Below are 18,142 nucleotides of genomic sequence, written 5' to 3' on the forward strand. Positions count from 1 at the left end.
GACTTCCCAGAGAAACTACTCCAGCAGCATCTGAGCTGGCTCTGGCTGCTCTGCAGGGAACCAGAAGACCGAGAACCGTCTGCTCCAAAGGTAAACAAGAGAAAAAGCTCTCTGATACTGCATCTCTGCTGAGGAAATGGGAAGTAAAATTTAATCCACTAGGCTTGTGAGAAAACTGGTCAGACAGCCTAATGCAAATAAAAAGTGGCACATTCTTAAATGCTGATTGGTGAGTCCCGTGTCAGGATCAAACTGGTTTATTCTAGAGGACTTTCATCCCACGGTGAGATCATGTGAGATTAGAAACATAAAATATTGCTACTGACAAATGCAGTGTTTAGGATGTTTATCCTGGCTACTGCCGGCTCAATAAAAAACTTGAATCAATTTACTCTTTGAAATTTCAGCTTTTCTTCAATTTTTTTCATCTTCACTTTAAAATATAATGCATATGAACACATGAAAATCCCAAAACAGAGGTTCTACCCAGTCCCTTCTATGTTAAACACAATTCTCCTCACCAGAAGTCCGTAATTTTGGGCAGATCATTGCTCTTCCAGGATCAGAGTCATCTTCCACGTAACCACATTGTCACCAAAAGCAGAAAAGAAATGCTTCTAAAAGTGGATGAGTTTGCAACGCATTTCAGAAGTATCAGGCGCATTTAGAAACAGAAAAATGAGGCTGAAACAACACACTCAAGCATTTACATTAATTAATTTTAATTAAGTCTTTGATTAAAGCAGAGAAAATTCAGTTTTCCATTGCTGGTAAATGCTATAAAACAATGCCTTAAGTGACAAAAAGCAGAATGCTGGCTGTATTTGCAATATTAGTTTGTCAAAGCCCATCCAGGTCCATTCCAGAGAGTCACAGGCTGAGAACAGCCTGAACATTCCTGCACTGAGCACTGGTGGAGCAGAACCTGACACCCTCATTCCCTGGGTCTGTGTCTGCCACAGCCTCAGGAGCAGCGTTCCCCAAGTCCAGAAGGTGAGATCCTCCTGCAAATTAAATGAACCCCATCTTTTATTGATGGCCTCTTTAATTCATAGCCTCTCTCCTGCGTGGTGCGCTATCAGGACACAAAACTCGGGAGAATCCCACTGCTGCAAATTTTGACATATTAGCAAGTTTCACAGAATCCAAGAATCATTTCAGTAGGAAAAGACTTTTGAGGTATTGAACAGGGGAGCCTGTTCGGTGCTGGATCACACTGTGGGGGAAGAACCTTTTCCTAATATCCACCCTAGACCTCTCCTGGCACAACTTCAGGGTCAGCCTCTTCTCCCGAGCAACCAGTGGCAGGACAAGAGGATATTGCCTTAAACTGCACCACAGAAGGTTTAGGGTGAACATTATGAGCAATTTCTTCTCAGAACGAGTGATTTGACATTGGAATGGGCTGCCCAGGGAGGTGCGGGAGTCAGAGGTGTTTAAGGACGTAGCCAAGCTATGGTTGGCACGGGTCATATATTGGACTCAATAATCTCTCACAAGGTGTTTTCCACGCGAATTAACTCTGGCTCTCCGCACCCCTTAGGCCATCCCCGGGCTGAAGGTGCCGCCCGGGCTGAGGGTGAATGTCACCCGGGCTGAGGGTGACAATCCCCCGGGCTGAGGGTGCCGTCTCCCCCGGATGAGGGTGCCGTCTCCCCCGGATGAGGGCGCCATTCCCCCAGGCTGACAGTGCCGCTCCCCCGCTGAAGGTGCCGTCTCCCCGGGCTGAGGGGGCCGCTCCCCCGGGCTGAGGGGGCCGCTCCCCCGGGATGAGGGTGCCGTCTCCCCCGGGATGAGGGTGCCGTCTCCCCCGGATGAGGGCGCCATTCCCCCAGGCTGACAGTACCGCTCCCCCGCTGAAGGTGCCGTCTCCCCGGGCTGACGGTCTCGTTCCCCCGGGCTGAGGGATATCGTTTCCCCGGGCTGAGGAGGCCGCTCCCCGTTCCCGCCCCCGGCGCTCCCTCGGGCGGTTCCCGCCGCTGCCCAGCGCGCACGCGCGGAGCCCCCGCGCTGCGCAGGCGCGTCCCGGCCGCGGCGGCCGCTCAGGGTCGGTCGGTGCCGGTCCGTGCCGCTGCCCCGCTGCCGGCTGTCCCGGCCGGGCTCTGCCCGCGGCTCCGCGATGTCGAGCGGCTGCGCGGCGGCGGAGGAGGAGGCGGAGGAGGGAGGCCGGGAGCCGCGCTGCGTGTCGGCGCGGTGCTCCTGGCCCTGCGCGCCGCCGGGCGGCCTGGCCCGGGCGCTGTGCCTGCGGCGGGGTGCGGGGGACGGCGAGGAGCCCGGGTGAGGGCGGCGGGCGGCGAGAGGGGGCGCCGGGCTGGGCCGGGCCGGGCCGGGCGGGAGCGGGGCTGAGGGGACAACGCGTTTCGCTTCCCCCTCGCAGCGGCGAAGCCGTGCTGGCGGAGCGGCGGGAGGGCGGCGAGGAGCCCTGCGAGCTGCGGCTGCAGTGCCGGCCCGGCGCCGAGATGGTGTCCGTGGGCATCGTGAGCCAGGCCCGCAACATGGAGGTGTACGTGGGCGAGGAGTACTGCGGCACCGGCCGGGGACAGAGCCGCGGCACCCGCCCGGCCCCGGGGTGAGTGGTGGGGCCCGCACACTGCTCTGTGGGTGAGGTGATGCTGCTGATCGAGACCTGTGACAAGGCTGAGAGAACTGAGCTTGTTGAGCCTGGAGATGAGAAGGCGCCTGGGAAGAGCCTAGAGCCGTTTCCACTGCCTAGAAAGGATGCGAGAGAGCTGGAGAGGGACTTCGGACAAGGGCTTGGAGAGATAGGATGGGGAGAATGGCTTCACACTGCCAGAGGGCAGGGTTAGGTGGGATATTAGGGAGAAATTCCTCCCTGTGAGGGTGGGCAGGCCTTGGCACAGGGTGCCCAGAGAAGCTGTGGCTGCCCCTGGATCCCTGGCAGTGCCCAAGGGCAGGGCTGGGAGCACTCTGGGATAGTGGAAGTTGTACCTGCCGCGGCAGGGGTGGCACTGGGTGACTTTAAAGGTTCTTTCCAACCCAGCCCATTCTTGGGTTCTCTGAAAGTCTCTTTGATAAGTAGTCGTCTCACACTTCAAAGAACAAGAGAGAAGATTTAAAAAAGAAGGTTCTGTTTTCCCCTTCAACACTTCCTTCCATGCTTTGCCAGGGGAAATAAAGCAATGTTTCTGTTTTGTTTTTAAGTCATTACATGGCACATCTGCTGCCTAATTAGCTAACTAGAAACCAGCCGACTCAGAGCCTCAGGGAGGATGGGTGAATAACGTCCTGAACCTCAAAAGCTTCTCTAGTGCACAGTGCAAGCACACATACAAGTAATTTTTACATAAATATTTCATAAGATTAATTACAAGTTGTATATAAGCATTAAGGCTGCTATTAGAAAGTAAAAACACTGCTAAAAACTAGAAACTAAAACTGCTGTTGGAAACCATAAATCTGCATTAGAAATATGTTCCTGTCAGTCTTGTTTCTTATCTAAATATTTACCAACATAGTGTATTTCTACAAAAGAAAAGTACCTTGTAAATTGATGTCACAGCTTGTTTATTTCATTTTTCTAGTGAAACTGAAGAGGTTACTTTATACCACAAGTACCTCAAGTTTGAATGCCCTGCAACCTCCTGTAGAATTAAGGTAGGGAGCTGAACAGCATTGTTTTATTTTTCTTCTATCTTTTTAATCATTCAGTCATTAAAATTGCATTGCTCTTAATAAAATTACTGGTTTTATACACTTCATCTTTTCACATAATCACTTAAAAATCTGTTGGCTGGTACTTTGTCTTGATGGCAGAGTGCTCCTTGTAAGTTGGTATCTCAGTTTTCTTTTTGTGAAGACTTTATATGATACAGCTATTTAGTCTTAGAGAAAAAAACATAAACCAGATAAACTGCAGATCTGTGATTAGAACTGTCAGCTCTGGGGTTAAATAAGCTTGTGAAAATCGTGTGACCATGACTCTTGAATGCTTAGAAAAACTTCATTTATCTTTGGGGTACTCAGGCACCTCTGTTCCAGTCAGAATTTTATGGGGAATAATAGCAAGGGGAAATTGGCTTCATTTCCCTGCAAAAGAGTTCACCATCATTTTTCCCAAGACTCAAAGAACAATAACATTGTCCCCTCTGTACAAAGAAAACATGAAATGGTTTTTTCCCTAACCAAAGTATTTTTTTTTTCCCTTCTTGCAATAGCTGCTCTCCTTTGGTGAGAAACACAGAGTACTCATCAATAAAATAATTCTAGAAGTGAAAGCAGTGTCTGCAAAACTAGCAACTGATTTTCCTTCACTAGGCTTAAGCATAGATCTAGACAGAGTGCAAACTATAATGGAATCCATGGGATCTAAGTTGTCTCCAGGTGCTCAGCAGCTCATGGACATGGTCCGGTGTCAGCAGAAGGTAAATCACTGTTCCACAGGCACAAACTGGCACTTCACCAGGCAGGAATGCTCTCAAGAGATTTTGGGGTGTTTTAATCTGTACTTTCTGCCATTTTCATCCTGATTTAACTGTTGCCACTCAAATGAGTGCAGTGAGTAAAGACTGTGTTCTCCATACTACTACTACTAATTCTTATTCTTATTTATTATTATTATTTGCATTGTTGTAATTTTAAGCTTCACTGCTGGTTAAGGATGGTGGGCATTTTCCCTGGAATGTTTGGGGTGTAGATAGATGGGCTGGTTTGTCTCTTTAATGGTCATTATATATACATATATACATATTTAATATCTATTATATATATATATATATATAAAATCTAAGAATCCTGAATGCTTCTGATGTTAATAATTCAGTTTTGGGGACACAGCATGGTAAAAATGAAGTCATTAAAGCTCTTTTCTTACTTAGACATTGACAAGATAATTAATACTTCATATTTGACAAGGAATGTAGTTCAAAACTATTTTTAAAATCTTTACTAGTGGAATGCTGGGTTATCATGTATCTATTGTTACTGCTATATAATTTCCAGTATATTTGAAATCTCAAATACTCAAATGGGTTTTTCTCCCCTTCAGAACAGTTTCCCTCTTGGAGACAAGCTCAGTTGGATCATGGGCAGAAATTCTGACTTTGGAGGTGACCATGCAATAGATGGAATGCACAGAGCAGCTCTGCAGCCATCACTGAGTCCAGCAGCCAGTGAACCTTTGCCTGTTAAAAATCATTTAACAAGTGAAGCAGTGTATAAAGATGTAAAAATAACTAGTGATCTGAACTCAGAGCTTCCTGAAAGAGTGAATACTCTGGATTCTGAAAGACTTCCTACCCAGCAAAATGCAGTTGACCTCAGGAATGATTTGAAAGTCGTGGGATCTCTGCAAGTGCAGCAGCAAGCAGGTGAAACTCCAAACGTGGCCAACCCACAGGTGCTTCTTCCTTTCCTTCAAAACCTGTGCACTCAGGTGAATCAGCTCCGGCTCAAGGATGGAGAGAGGCACCTCGGGAAGAGTGCAGTGGCTAAAGCTGAGGGTCTTCAGAGTGCTGGGTGAGTTAAGTTGGGTGAATCTCTCAAAGTAGTTTTGAATATTTACTGACAAGTTTAAACAAAATGGGTAATGTAATTTTCTTCTCATTAGCAGCAATAGTGAATCTTAGAATACGTGGTTTTGAAGGCTGTGTGGTGATGAACATTAAAAATTTCCAATTTCACAGTTTTTTTGAATGTAGGAGTTTTTCAGGAGAAAGCACATAATTGATTGTTACTAAACTGTTTTGTATTCTACCTCCATTTAATCTAATTTCAAAAGCATGTTTCTTCATACACATTTAGCTTGTCTTTCTCATGTACTATATTTCCATTTTGATTACTTTTACCCCTAAATTCTCACATCTTCCCTTTTCCACACAGTGTGCCATAATCTTTCTGCTGTACTTGGTGGGAATCATCCCACTGATTTTCCTGTTCCTCCTCACTTGTTGGCATTCAGAGTGCAGGTGTCACAGTTACCCAGTTTGGTACCTCAGGAACAATAGTGGAACTCCTGAGGTGTAGGAATCAGGATTTAATGGAGACTGAATATCTCAGCTCCAGTATTTGTAAAGAATGCAGATACAAACCCAGAGAGTTGCACAGTTTGGATAACTCTTGAAGCACCTTTGCTGACAAGGACAGTCTGCCATGCTGAGGGAATACAAACTCTGTGTATATTGTTGACTTGTGTGGATTTTGTTTTATGTGATTAAGCTCTTCAATGCATATTTGAGCCTTTGAAAAAAACAAAGGTTCAAAGAAGATGACTATATAAAATAGCACTGTTTATGAAAAAAAATTGAGATTTAAAGTGTGGCAGGCAAGGTATTTTGCTTGTCCTAAAAACCTCATGCCATCCAAAGTACATTGCCTAATAAATGAAATTTTGCATTTAAAAGATGTTTGAGTGCCCAGATCTGTATATTGCCCCTTGTCATTAAGAAATAGGTTATATTTATTCTTATAGGTTTTACTTATTCTTATCTTTGCTTTTCTTACAGAGTGGAACAACAGCCTATTTGCTCCTATTTGGAAAAGATCATTTCAAAAAACCTGGATCTGATGGAGAAGAAGCTAATGGACTATATTGACTGCCAAATCCAGGCTCTTCAGACACACATAGACAATAAAATGTTTCTCTTGATGGACTTGGTTCAGAACTCAAAACCAAACAAAATTTCCCAAGCACACTATGATTCTAATGAGGGGTTTTCTAATGGAGAGAGATAGAGGGATTCACAGGTGGGGTTTCAGTGGGAATACCTTGAGTAATTACACTTTACAAAGCTTAGTATTTATGCAGTTCAAACTATGAAGAACCTCAGTGTTGTTAACTTGCATTTTGTTACTGTAATTCTGTCCACTGTTGTACACACTTGTCAGTTTTATGAAAGATCTTAAGAATTTGTTTTTTCCTAAATACAAGAGTTTTGTATGCCCTTTGTGGCTTATTTATTTAAAGAGCATTGCTAGAAGCTGTATGAGTTTGAACAATGGAGTACTCTAAATAAACTGAGTTACTGCTTATCTTTTTACCTCCATGTAATCAGCTCCCTTTTTTTGCTTGTGTTAATTTTTGATGTGAAGTGTGTTGTCAGTAGAACAGAATGCAGTTTGTGCTTTTGCTTTATTGGCACTCCTGTTGAAGACATTTCTTGTTCCATCTCTAAAAGGAAAGTTGGATTGTCATTGCCTAGTTTGGGCAGTTTATGGAGCTTTCTTTAGAGAACTGGGGAAATGTGAATACAGCCTGGGTTCTTTGGAAGCCTACAGGCACCTAAATTAGGAATCCAGGCTCCTTAAGAGATACCTAAAACAAGACTGATACTTCTTTCCCTCCTAAACTATCTGAGTGTGCAGGAACAAGTGAAATGAGTGTGAACTCAGCAGGCTTTATCCAGCTTTCATTATCCTAAGAAGTGCAAGTACTTCATCCATGGTTCCTCTCAAGTGGATATTGCTCCCACACAGGATGTGCTGGGGTAGCTCCAGGGGAGTTTTCCTTACTGCATCACACTTTAACCTGTTGGGATCAGTTTTGCTGTCATTTGGGGAGGTAGGAATGTGACTCCAAATCCCTCTTCTGTGGCAGATTGAGTTTTAAACTTCATTCTGTTCTTGGATTCTGGGGTATAAATTGGAGAGTGTAGGGACTTCATGCTGACTCCCTCAGCTGAGTGCACAAACATTTTTGGCAAAAGCTGTTGATGGGGAAGCAAGTGTTGACTCAAAATCAGCATGAGCACGTGCAAGCCACTGTCTTTATTTACTCTGCCTGGAGTAAATAAAGACAGGAAAAGTGATGTCTTTTGAACACTGTCACATCCTGATGGTAGTGAACACACAGAAGCAGGTTTGGAAAAGAGGATAATCTGCTTTGAAACGACATCTTGCATTTGTCCCTGATCTTAACTCCTGCCAGGTGCAAAGTGATTCAAAAAGAGAAAAAGATTTTTTTTTTAAGACAAAAATTTATACCTATAAAGGTATAAAGTCTATCCTGAGGTACACACACTTTTTCAATTCAGTGACTTGAGACAGAGTATTAAATTGAGATGGTTTTGGGTTTGGATTTTTTATTTGATAACAAAAGAATGAATTTCTGAGTGTTGAGTTCCAATGCTGTTAATTAAATGATTTTTTATTTTTTCCCTCTTCCCTCTCTGGATGACAAATATGAAGAGCAGTTGACACTAAGTAGAAATCTCCAGAAGTAGCTAAAATGAGCTCTGGACATTTTGATAGCTGTATCCTACCTGGTGCTTGTGATGCTTCAGTATCACAGCTACCACAATGAGAATGTTTGAAATTAAAACCACAAATGCCAGAGTGTAGAAGTTGTATTGTTGCAGGTTTGGTGTTTTTTCAGCTTCCACTTCAGTGAGGGATTCTGTGTAGAGAGAAAAATAAAAGTGTTAAAAGTTTAGAATTCCATATGATTTAACTGGGAATTAAATAAGCATTTTTTCAGATATTTTCATTTGACATGACCCACACGGAGTGCAAATCCTGAATAGTAGTACTGAAGAGTTGTAAAAATTGCTAATAAAACAATCCTGCAGATCATCATGATGTTCAGTTCTTTGGTATTGCTGCAGCCAAGTTTCTGCCAAGCACTGCTGTCACCATGAGAGAGATTTGAATCATTTGCTGAAGAAAAGTTGGGCAAAAAAAAACAATATGTGGTTTCAGTGGTTTCCTATCTGCTTCTCAGTAAAACTCATTCTGCTTTTTAATATTTGCCTGTGATTTACAGATGTGTTCACTTCCACACATATGAATGCAAAATCTTTCACTAATGAAATAAATAGAAACATATCTAAAATGTTTCTAGAATTTAGAAAGGTTAATAATTTTTTTAAAAGAAAATATTCTAATTACTATTAAGAGCCAGATTAATTCTAAATATTTCCTAGATCTGATACCTGAAAGCAAGTGGCCCAATGTGCTTTTCTCAAGTGAAGCTTTGGGCTCCAGAAGAGTGAGAACAATGAGCACAGTGGAAGTAGCAATACAAGCTTTTAAAAATAATTTTTCCATATTTTGTAGTTTCTCTTTGCTCTCAGTACCTGACCACTGCAGATCAGACTACAAATGGCACCAAAGCTTAGTTGTCTTACAATCCCCTCTGCAGCTCTGATTTAAAGGCATGGTGCTTTTGCTTTCTGCTCTCAAGACTCCTTGTTCCTCCTGTTCTGTGCGTGCAGTGGGAGGATTTAACCTGGCCTGGAGTCAGTCAGCTGTGTTTATTATCTGGAGTACCAACAACAAAACTGAGTGAAGTGCACATGTATATATATTTATTTTTTTCTTTTTCTCCTCTCACCTGAGTGCTCAGCAGCCCTGAGATCTCTTTTCAGGCGGATGGGCCCCACCACAGTGTTGGTTTTCCATGTGTAGGGAGAGATTGCTCTTTTCTGCCTGGAGATGCAGCCTCTGGCACAGCGAGAGTTGCTGCTGTTGCTGTCACAGATCACAATGTCACACTGCAGGTAAACTGATGGGAAGCTCCTCAGGAACCTGAAGGCCCTAAATTTGAATCTTCCATGGTTTTCAAACGCTGGGTAGGTTACCACAGTGTCATCTTTACTGCAGCTGCAAAAGGATGTACAGATCTGTTAAACCAGTCCACTTGGAATAATCATTCTGGCTGAGTCCTGTGAGCTGTAACCACAGCATTTAACCTGGGCACTGTTCTACACGTGGGCATACAGTGAAGTGCTTTTTTCCCTTTGCCCAGCATCATGTGGTGCATGTTTTTCCTATCTCTGTTTGTGGAATGTCAAATTTATCTACAACTCACTTCCAATCATAGTCTACTAAAGAAAGTAGGTGGAAGAGACAAAAATAAATAAAATAAATAAATAAAATAAAAAATAGAAGAAGTGCAGTTGACATTTAAATCCCATTTCCTCTCACATTAGGAGACAGTAATAAAATCAGCCTTACCCACTCCTGATTAGGTCGTATGTCAGCGATCCAAAGCCAGGCTGTGGAGATGCAGTGCAGGTATCGATGAACACCTGGAGATTTGGGTCAGTGGAATGAAGAGTCACCTCAGCAAAGAGAGTTTGGTTCAAGTCTACGTAGTATGGGGAGTATTGAATGGGCTTGGAGAACAGATCTGACTCGTAGAAGGCCATGCTGACGTTGTACCTCCCCCCAGCAGCCAGCTTTTGGATGGCATTGTTTGTTGTGGTGTAGATGAGCTCCAGGGTTTCGTTGTTGCTCATTGTGCACCGGGCAGTGATCTCGGCGTTCCTCTGGCGGGTGATGGCGCTGCCAGCTGCAGCCAGGGAGATGGTGTTGGTGTAAGTGATGCTGTGCCCTTCATCCTGGGAAAGGAACGTGCCAGGGGCTCAGCTGGGCTTGCACCAGCACAGCGGTTGAGAGGAATTGTAGCTAAATTTACACACCTGCCCAGCTGTGCTTATCAGAGTCTTAGAACTGTGGAACAAGCTGCAGCCAAAAAATCTTATCAACCCTCTGTAGCCATGATAGTTTATGAAAAATCCTTTCCTTAGGATTTTTTTCTCCTGAGAAGCTGAGAGGCCTCAGGAACAAAATGTAACCAATGGTTATCTGCTGCTGTGGAATGCAACAGGTGCATCTGGGATTGGTCTCATGTTGGTTGTTTTTAATTAATGGCCAATCACAGCCCAGCTGGCTCGGACTCTCCATCCAAGATACAAGCTTTTATCATTTTTTCTTTTTCTATTCTTAGCTAGGCTTCTGATGAAATCCTTTCTTCTATTCTTTTAGTATAGTTTTAATATAATATATATCATAAAATAATAAATCAGCCTTCTGAAACATGGAGTCAAGATTCTCGTCTCTTCCCTCATCTTAAGACCCCTGCAAACACCGTCACAACCCTCCTCTTGTTTTTTCCTAAACACTGAACCAATCCAGGCAGCAACAAGGTTAAGGAATAATTAAGGAATTGTAACTAAACTTACAAACCTGCCCAGCTGTGCTTATCAGAGTCTTGGAAGTGTGAAACTGGCTGCAGCCAAAAAATCTTATTAACCCTCCTCTTGTTTTTCCTAAACACTGAACCAATCCAGGCAGCAACAAGGTTAAGGAATAGTGCACGGAGTGTGGGAAGTACCACAGCTATGCTCCAGTCACCCTTATCAAAACAGTGCTATGAACTGGCTCTTGGGAATCTTTTGGGGGTTAATTTGTGTGGATTCTCCCATATTTCTTTCGAAAGGTTCATGGATCATCAGATTCTTAAAGAGGGAAAAATGTTCTTTGTACTTCAAGACAGGAAACATGGAATGGGGTGAGCTGACTGAAAATAAGTCAATGTACTCACATGCTCTTCATGCACTGCTTTTACCAGCTCTTATCTTTCCTGAGCTCTTGTTAGCTTATTCATATTTTTATCGCCTTTACCTTTTTAATTGTTCCACAGCTGGCCAATGGGAAGGAGAAGATCACTGAATCTGTCACAACTGGTCTGCAGGATGGATCATTCAGCTGCAGGTGAGCTTCTCTAAAGCCAAGGGAGGCCAGGTAGGACTTGCTCAGAACAATTCTCATACTGTCTGAGGAGCAGGTAAGGCTTGCTGCCATTGAAAAAGAATCAAACAAAACCAAGAACACATCAGGACAAACTGCAGTGATCATTTCCCACTTTGTCTAAATCCTTGAACTTGTCACATGATTCTGGATTTGTCAGGGAAAAAGATCATGCCCACTTGAGATCATGCAGAAGTTGCACCAAAATTTCACGCTCAACTTCAGAACTAGAGCAAAACTCCATAAAGCTCATGCTGAAAGTTTAATTTAAAAGTAACACAGTAGGGTCTCTGCATTTTTAAAAGGGAAAAGGAATCAAAGTGCTAGTGCAGAATGGTGGGTAAAGAAATTGATTTATCTCAGGCAGTGAAGCTTTAGAAACTCCTTTGCACCTCAGGTAATGGGAAGATGGGCATGCAAGGATATAGGACCAATAAGGAAAATAAGGCCCAGCTCAGGGGGAAAGGAAATTACAACACACCTGAACCCTGACTGACCAGTGCAGACCAGGAAAATTCCTGAGTGCCTTAGGCAACAAAACCATTTAAACTAACCAGAAAATAGGAGTTTATCTTTGCATCTTAGCATGGTAACAATGTCTGTTTTGTACAAAAGAAGGAAAAACTCAGATTTTAAGAGGTGCCAGCCAGAAAAAAAGGACACAAAATTGAAAGAACTGTTTTTCTTTTGCTGATGGGTCAGGAAGTAATTTTTGCTCTATAGGTGAGATAATGTGGGAGTTTTGCATGTAAAAGGGGTTAAAAGACTACCAATAAAAAGGCTTAACTCCTCAGTATCCACCATCAGTTCTTTAGGATGTTTGTAAGAGAAGAACCACGTTATAAAAAGCATCAGCATCCTCTCCATGTAGCAGGGGCACTCACTGTTGGGCTCCACGGGTCCTGGCAGGGGAGCAGTGGAATACTGAGCTGAAAATCCTCTGTAGGAGTTGCTGTCATCTGTGGACAGCACAACTGTCAGCACGTTTGAAGAAGACTCAAATGTGGGCTGGGCGCGCCCACACACTTTCCCCAACAACCCAGAGGCAGTGCTGGCCCCATCATAGACTGCTGTGAAGTCAAGCTGGCAGTTTCTGTCCAATTCCAGGCTGCAGACAGAGGGAAAATCATCACAGGGAAATCTTTGGTTGCACTGGATAGAGGATCCAGCGCAGAAAAAGTGTCTGAGAGTTCCACTCAACTGAGGTAATAGAATGGAGTACAGAGCACCACAAATAGACATTGTTAAAACCAAGGAAAAGATATTAAAATATTATGTTTCTCAAAATATTTTTTAAAGTGTAGGGTTGGTTTCTGAAACCTCTTGAGTGTATCACAGAGGAAGATTCTTGCAATTTTTCACCAGTGGAGGGTGGATTCTCCCAGAATTAGAGATGGACCTTGGCCAGGAAGGCTCAGAGCATATTCCACCCTGTGCAGAGTTTATCATCTCAGAGAGCAGTGCTCAAGGTAAAGATTTCCTGTGGAATCCTGTACATTTCATACTGAATTCTTGCAGGGCATCCTGCAGTCTGAATATCTCAAGAAATGGACCTATACCTCATGGTTGGTCACCTGAGATGTTTTCTGCATTTCCCTGACTGGCACTGCAGCTGCTTTAGGGTAATGTACAGGGATGTGAAACAATCATTTTATAATAACAGTTTATCATAACCCTTTATTTTAAAAGTGTACAGAGGTTCTAAAAGTTAAAAAGCAGCTCTTCCTGTGCTTAACAAAGTAATGTCTGTAAACAGAATATATAAAGAGAAATAGAGCATTTATAAATATATGTATAAATAGGGATATATATATATAAATATATATTTATATATATATCCCTATATATATATATTTATATATATATAATAAATATAAATAAATAAGTAAATATATATATATATAAATATAAATATATATATAAATAGGGAATTTACTCACAAAAAGTCTCGGAACTCTAAGTTTATCTTGGAGTTTTTTGGTGCTTGTATGTGCCAGACACAGTATTTGAATTGAGGGTAAGGTGCTGGGTAGTTGGGGCTGCTGAATGTCCCATTGGGACCAGTTAATTCTCCCCCACAATTTTCAGTTTCTGAAAAGAAGAGGAGATATATTGGTAACAGAATAAGTCATATAATGAGTCATATAAAAAAACCAAACCTTATGTAACTATCAGGATTGATTCTTTAGGACTCCAGTCCTTTGGAAATGATTAAAGGTACTAAAGATGGAAATTCTATAGGGAATTTGAGGTGGAATTACAAAATGGAGCCAGTGGTCACTATTTCTGTGAGGCTCAGTGTGGTGACCCCTGAGCTGGCTGTAGATGAGTTAACTTTGGTACAGGGAGCAGCTTAGTGAGAGCCACATTTATCCACATTTTGGATAAATTCAGTGCCCTCTTGAAAAACTGGTAATGAAGATGTTACACCAACCATACATGATCTGTATGGAAGTGCAAAATCTGCAAGTATGAAAGAGATTTTACTTGACAAAGGCAAAAAAAATCAAACCAGTGGAACCTGGTTTCTAGTCTACAAACAAATGTAGACTAGAAACAGGGCAGAATCTTTCAGCAGCAAAATTAAAGACTGGACAGCATGAACTGGGATTTGGTAACTGCTCTGTAAAATTAAGTTTTTAAGAGCTTAATACCATGCCACCAGTTCAGCAGAAGCAAAGGGACTGGTCACAAGCTAAGATTGATTTTGTCCAAGCTATTCTTATCTTTGAGAAGAAAAAGAGTAAGGAGCTTCTTGAATTAAAATCCTCACTGGCTTCTGTGATCTGTCCTGGGCAGGAGTTCTGACTAGATGGTCAAATTCTCCTGGGTGAATGCTGTAACATTTGCAAGCTGAGTACATTTCATAGAAGTCTGGAAGTAAAGGTAAAGTCCCATAATGTCACCTCTGCCATCACTTTTCTAAGTTAAATTTAACATTTTAGGATCTCTGCAAACACATTGCTTGTGCCTCTTTCCCTGATTTTTGCCCTACTCTATTCTCTGAGGCCTGAAGACCTGAGTGGGACTGATTAAAGTTTTTTTAATTACGTTTCATTGCTGCAGTTCAAATGTAATTTATTGGCTTACTTGATCCTGGTGAAAAGAAGTAGTAGTAGACAAAGAAGTTTCTTGTGAAGGGCACGGAGTTGGTTGTTATGAGAAAAGTTAAACTGTCTGAGGATGATTCAAGCACTGGGACTGCATCTGTGTCATCACACACTTGTCCAAGGAGAGGTGAAGCAGTGGAGGGACCATCAAACACTCTGATGCTCTCTGTTTCACAGCTTGAAGAAGGAGCAAATCTATTGGGAAAAGCACAGTGAGAATCACCTGAGCTCCTTGGCAGCCACACAGGTAAATGTGCACAGGGGCTGGGGCAGGCCCACAGATACAGGCTGGGTGGAGAATGGCTTGGGAACAGCCCTGAGGAGATGGATTTGGAGCTGCTGGTGAATGAGAAACTCAACATGACCAAAAAGTGCAACACCAAAAATGAATGGGAGATTGAGGGAGGAGATTCTTCCCATGGGACCCCACCTGGAATGCTGCATCCAGCCCTGGGAGCCCAACATGAGAAGGATGTGCTGGAGTGAGTCCAGAGGAGGCCATGGAGATGCTCCAAGGGCTGGAGCCCCTCTGCTCCAGGCTGGGAGAGCTGGGGGTGCTCACCTGGGGAGGAGAAGGCTCCAGGGAGAGCTCAGAGCCCTTCCAGGGCCTGAAGGGGCTCCAGGAGAGCTGGAGAGGGACTGGGGACAAGGCCTGGAGGGACAGGACACAGGGAATGGCTCCCACTGCCAGAGGGCAGGGATGGGTGGGATTTGGGGAAGGAATTATTCTCTGTGGGGATGGTGGGCAGGCCCTGGCACAGGTGCCCAGAGCAGCTGGGGCTGCCCCTGGATCCCTGGCAGTGCCCAAGGCCAGGCTGGACAGGGCTTGGAGCAGCCTGGGACAGTGGGAGGTGTCCCTGCCATGGCAGGGGTGGCACTGGATGGGATTTAACTCACATCCAACCCAAACCATCCTGGGATTCACTGGAGGGCACAACACAGATTCAACAGAGAGAAATATTTAGGGGCAATACATTTCTGTGCTATATTCCAATGAAATGAAACAGTGCAAAAGCATCTGCAGGAAATACTTACTTAAAATGGGAGAAAACAAGCCTAATTGTTTGATTTGCATTCCTCTGGATTTGCCAGGTGCAGTTTGCATTTGCATTTAGTTCAATCCTTAGTGCTTTGTTGGGCTCATGAAGTGAAGCCCCACAGCGAGGCGCCCCTGTTGGACAACAGCAACCACAGAAACAACGTGCAAGGACATCTCTCAAGTTTTCTCTTGCAGTAAATATTTAATCCTCCATTATGTAAAGACTGGAAGAGTCCATCATCAAACAGATATGAAAAATGTGCTAATTTTAAAAAAAATTGTTTATATTACTTCATTTGATGAAATCTGATGAATCTGATGGTGAAAGAATATTAAAAAGCCACGGTTTATCCTGGTTTTTCTAGCAGCAGAGAAAAGGATCGATCAAGCCAGTGGCACAACTGGAAAGGCCAAGTGCTGCAGGACACCTCAGCAACCCTTTTCAGCAAGGTTTGTCACCACAAGCAATTCAGGCCTTGGGGCTTTTAAGTACCTTATGAAAAAAAACCCATAACTCAGCTATGTGTGACACTAATTGATAGGCTAGGAAGTAGCTGAAGTAATGACCATTGGATAGGAAACTTTGGAGAATGTTTATAATCCACTCTGAGCATAAGATCTCCTTTCTTCTTTAATAGAATTATATTTAATTATATATTTATTTATATATATATATATACAAAAAATAAATATTTATATAATGATATATTCTATTTAATACTAAATAGAATATAATTATAGAATTCTATTATATTTAATTATATTATTATATTTAATATTAAATATAAAAATAATGGTCTAAAGCAGTCAGAAGAATTCTCTGCAGAGTGCATGCAGCCCCAGAAAATTAGGTCAGGCTTTCTGAGGGACTCCAGAGGGAGTAGAAAGGTTGAGGAGAGACTTTAGCCATCACAAATGGAACCTCCTCTCTGTGAGAGCATTGCAGGTCAGTCCTACCCTCCTGCACTCTCTGGGTCAGACACCAGTGGAGCAGCTCTGCTGCAATATTTCATTATCCTGCAATAGCCACCCTCCTTCAATCAGCCACATTGCTGATCTGAGCACAGAATGGGGATCCCAGACTGAGCAGCAAACAGCTCTGTATTGCTTCTGATTGAACAAAGGAAAAATGAACAGATCTCTGTCAAAAAACAAACATTTCTCGATTAGTCTCCTGATTTCTGTTATTCCAATATAGTGTTAATTTATAAAAGCCAATTTACATTGCAGAGTAAAACTGCTTCAAAATCAAGTTCTTAAAATAAAATAACTGCCATAGTGTGGACTGTATAGAGTATTTTTTATTATTTACCATTTTTATTCCTGTTTAGGTATCACTATCATGCCATCAGCACATTGCAATTAGATTCACTTTTAGAGGTGTTTAACATTTTGCCCCTCAGTTGCCTATATAAGACCTGTTGTGCAGAAATCAATAAAATACCACAGATAAACCGATTTCCATACCTGTGAATTCTACTGAGCTGCTTCCAGAGAGAGCCAGGGCGGTGAAGAGAGGCAGGAAGAGGAACTGCCTGGGCAGCTGCATTTTGAGGGCAGCTGGGAAGGGCAGGCTTTGGCTTTCCTGGCTTTTATACCTCCTGCTATTTCACAACCATCCCGTGGTACCAAGAGGCAGGGTTTAATCTGTCAGTCACTGTTTCTTTTTAACAGATAGAAATGAGAAAGTAACAGGTGGGCCCATTTTATAACAGGCGCTGTGTGGAGTAAGTTTGAAGTGCTTTTGTCAGCTCCCAAAGCACATTTTCCAGCAGATTTCATTGAGGGGCTGTTTGGGGGCGTGGGCATGAGCAGGAATGTTGTGGAAGGGACTGACAGACTCCCTTGGGAGACACATTTGCAGTTTTGTCTCAGCACTGCTCAGCAGGAGTTTGATTTCTCCCACCTTCATTTTGACATTTCTCCCTTTAGGTTACACTGGGAAAATCATTCCCTGTCCTTGCTGAGGATTGCAAAGTGCAACTGCTGTAAAAGAGTTGTTATGAATTTATTGCTGAAACACCCAGGGATGAGCAAGGCCAGATTGTCACAGATTGAAAGGAGAAGATTGCACTGCAACCACTTTGCAGGGAGGACTTTCTCAGCCCCACACTAGGAGCCACAGAAGGAAAAAAGGAATCAGCCTTTCCTTCCTGAGGCAAGGAAACAAGCACAGCCCTGAAAGCCTGAATTCCTTTCAGCACAGCTTTAACAAAGTACCTGGTCCAATATATTCACCCTATTCTATCTCATAAGGACCAAAGCTCTGAAAAAATTCCCGAGCATTTCTCAGTGCAGCAGAGAGCTCCCAGTCCTTAGAGCTGCTGAGGCCGTGCCAGGGGCCCAGGTGTGCTGGTACCTGGCCTTGGGTCAGGCTGGTACCTGGGGGTGGGAGCAGCCAGGGCTCCCTCAGGAGCTGCTCAGGGCAGCACAAACCCCACAGCTGTGCAAACAGGGCTTCTTCCAACTTTACTAGAAAATAAAGTCAAGACCTTCTTGAAACACA

General features: G+C 43.3%; 2 protein-coding genes across 2 annotated transcripts; one reads left to right on the forward strand and one right to left on the reverse strand.

The window, feature by feature from the left end:
• Window positions 1–1,989: 1,989 nt before the first annotated feature.
• On the forward strand, window positions 1,990–6,995 carry C9H10orf88 (chromosome 9 C10orf88 homolog). The gene is made up of 6 exons (XM_054637122.2): window positions 1,990–2,277; window positions 2,378–2,569; window positions 3,543–3,615; window positions 4,176–4,382; window positions 5,006–5,475; window positions 6,462–6,995. Exons 1-6 carry the CDS (start codon window positions 2,120–2,122, stop codon window positions 6,688–6,690), a joined length of 1,329 nt encoding a protein of 442 aa, XP_054493097.2. The 5' UTR covers window positions 1,990–2,119; the 3' UTR covers window positions 6,691–6,995.
• Window positions 6,996–8,015: 1,020 nt separating this feature from the next.
• CUZD1 (CUB and zona pellucida like domains 1) lies at window positions 8,016–17,185 on the reverse strand. Its single transcript, XM_054637859.2, has 9 exons — window positions 17,104–17,185; window positions 15,633–15,822; window positions 14,578–14,792; window positions 13,428–13,578; window positions 12,372–12,595; window positions 11,362–11,534; window positions 9,910–10,295; window positions 9,287–9,555; window positions 8,016–8,350 (listed from the first exon to the last, which is right to left on the reverse strand). Exons 1-9 carry the CDS (start codon window positions 17,183–17,185, stop codon window positions 8,178–8,180), a joined length of 1,863 nt encoding a protein of 620 aa, XP_054493834.2. The 3' UTR covers window positions 8,016–8,177.
• Between the last annotated feature and the right edge of the window lie 957 nt (window positions 17,186–18,142).

The sequence above is a fragment of the Agelaius phoeniceus genome, chromosome 9 (assembly GCF_051311805.1).
Source record: "Agelaius phoeniceus isolate bAgePho1 chromosome 9, bAgePho1.hap1, whole genome shotgun sequence".
Taxonomy (NCBI): Eukaryota; Metazoa; Chordata; class Aves; order Passeriformes; family Icteridae; genus Agelaius; species Agelaius phoeniceus.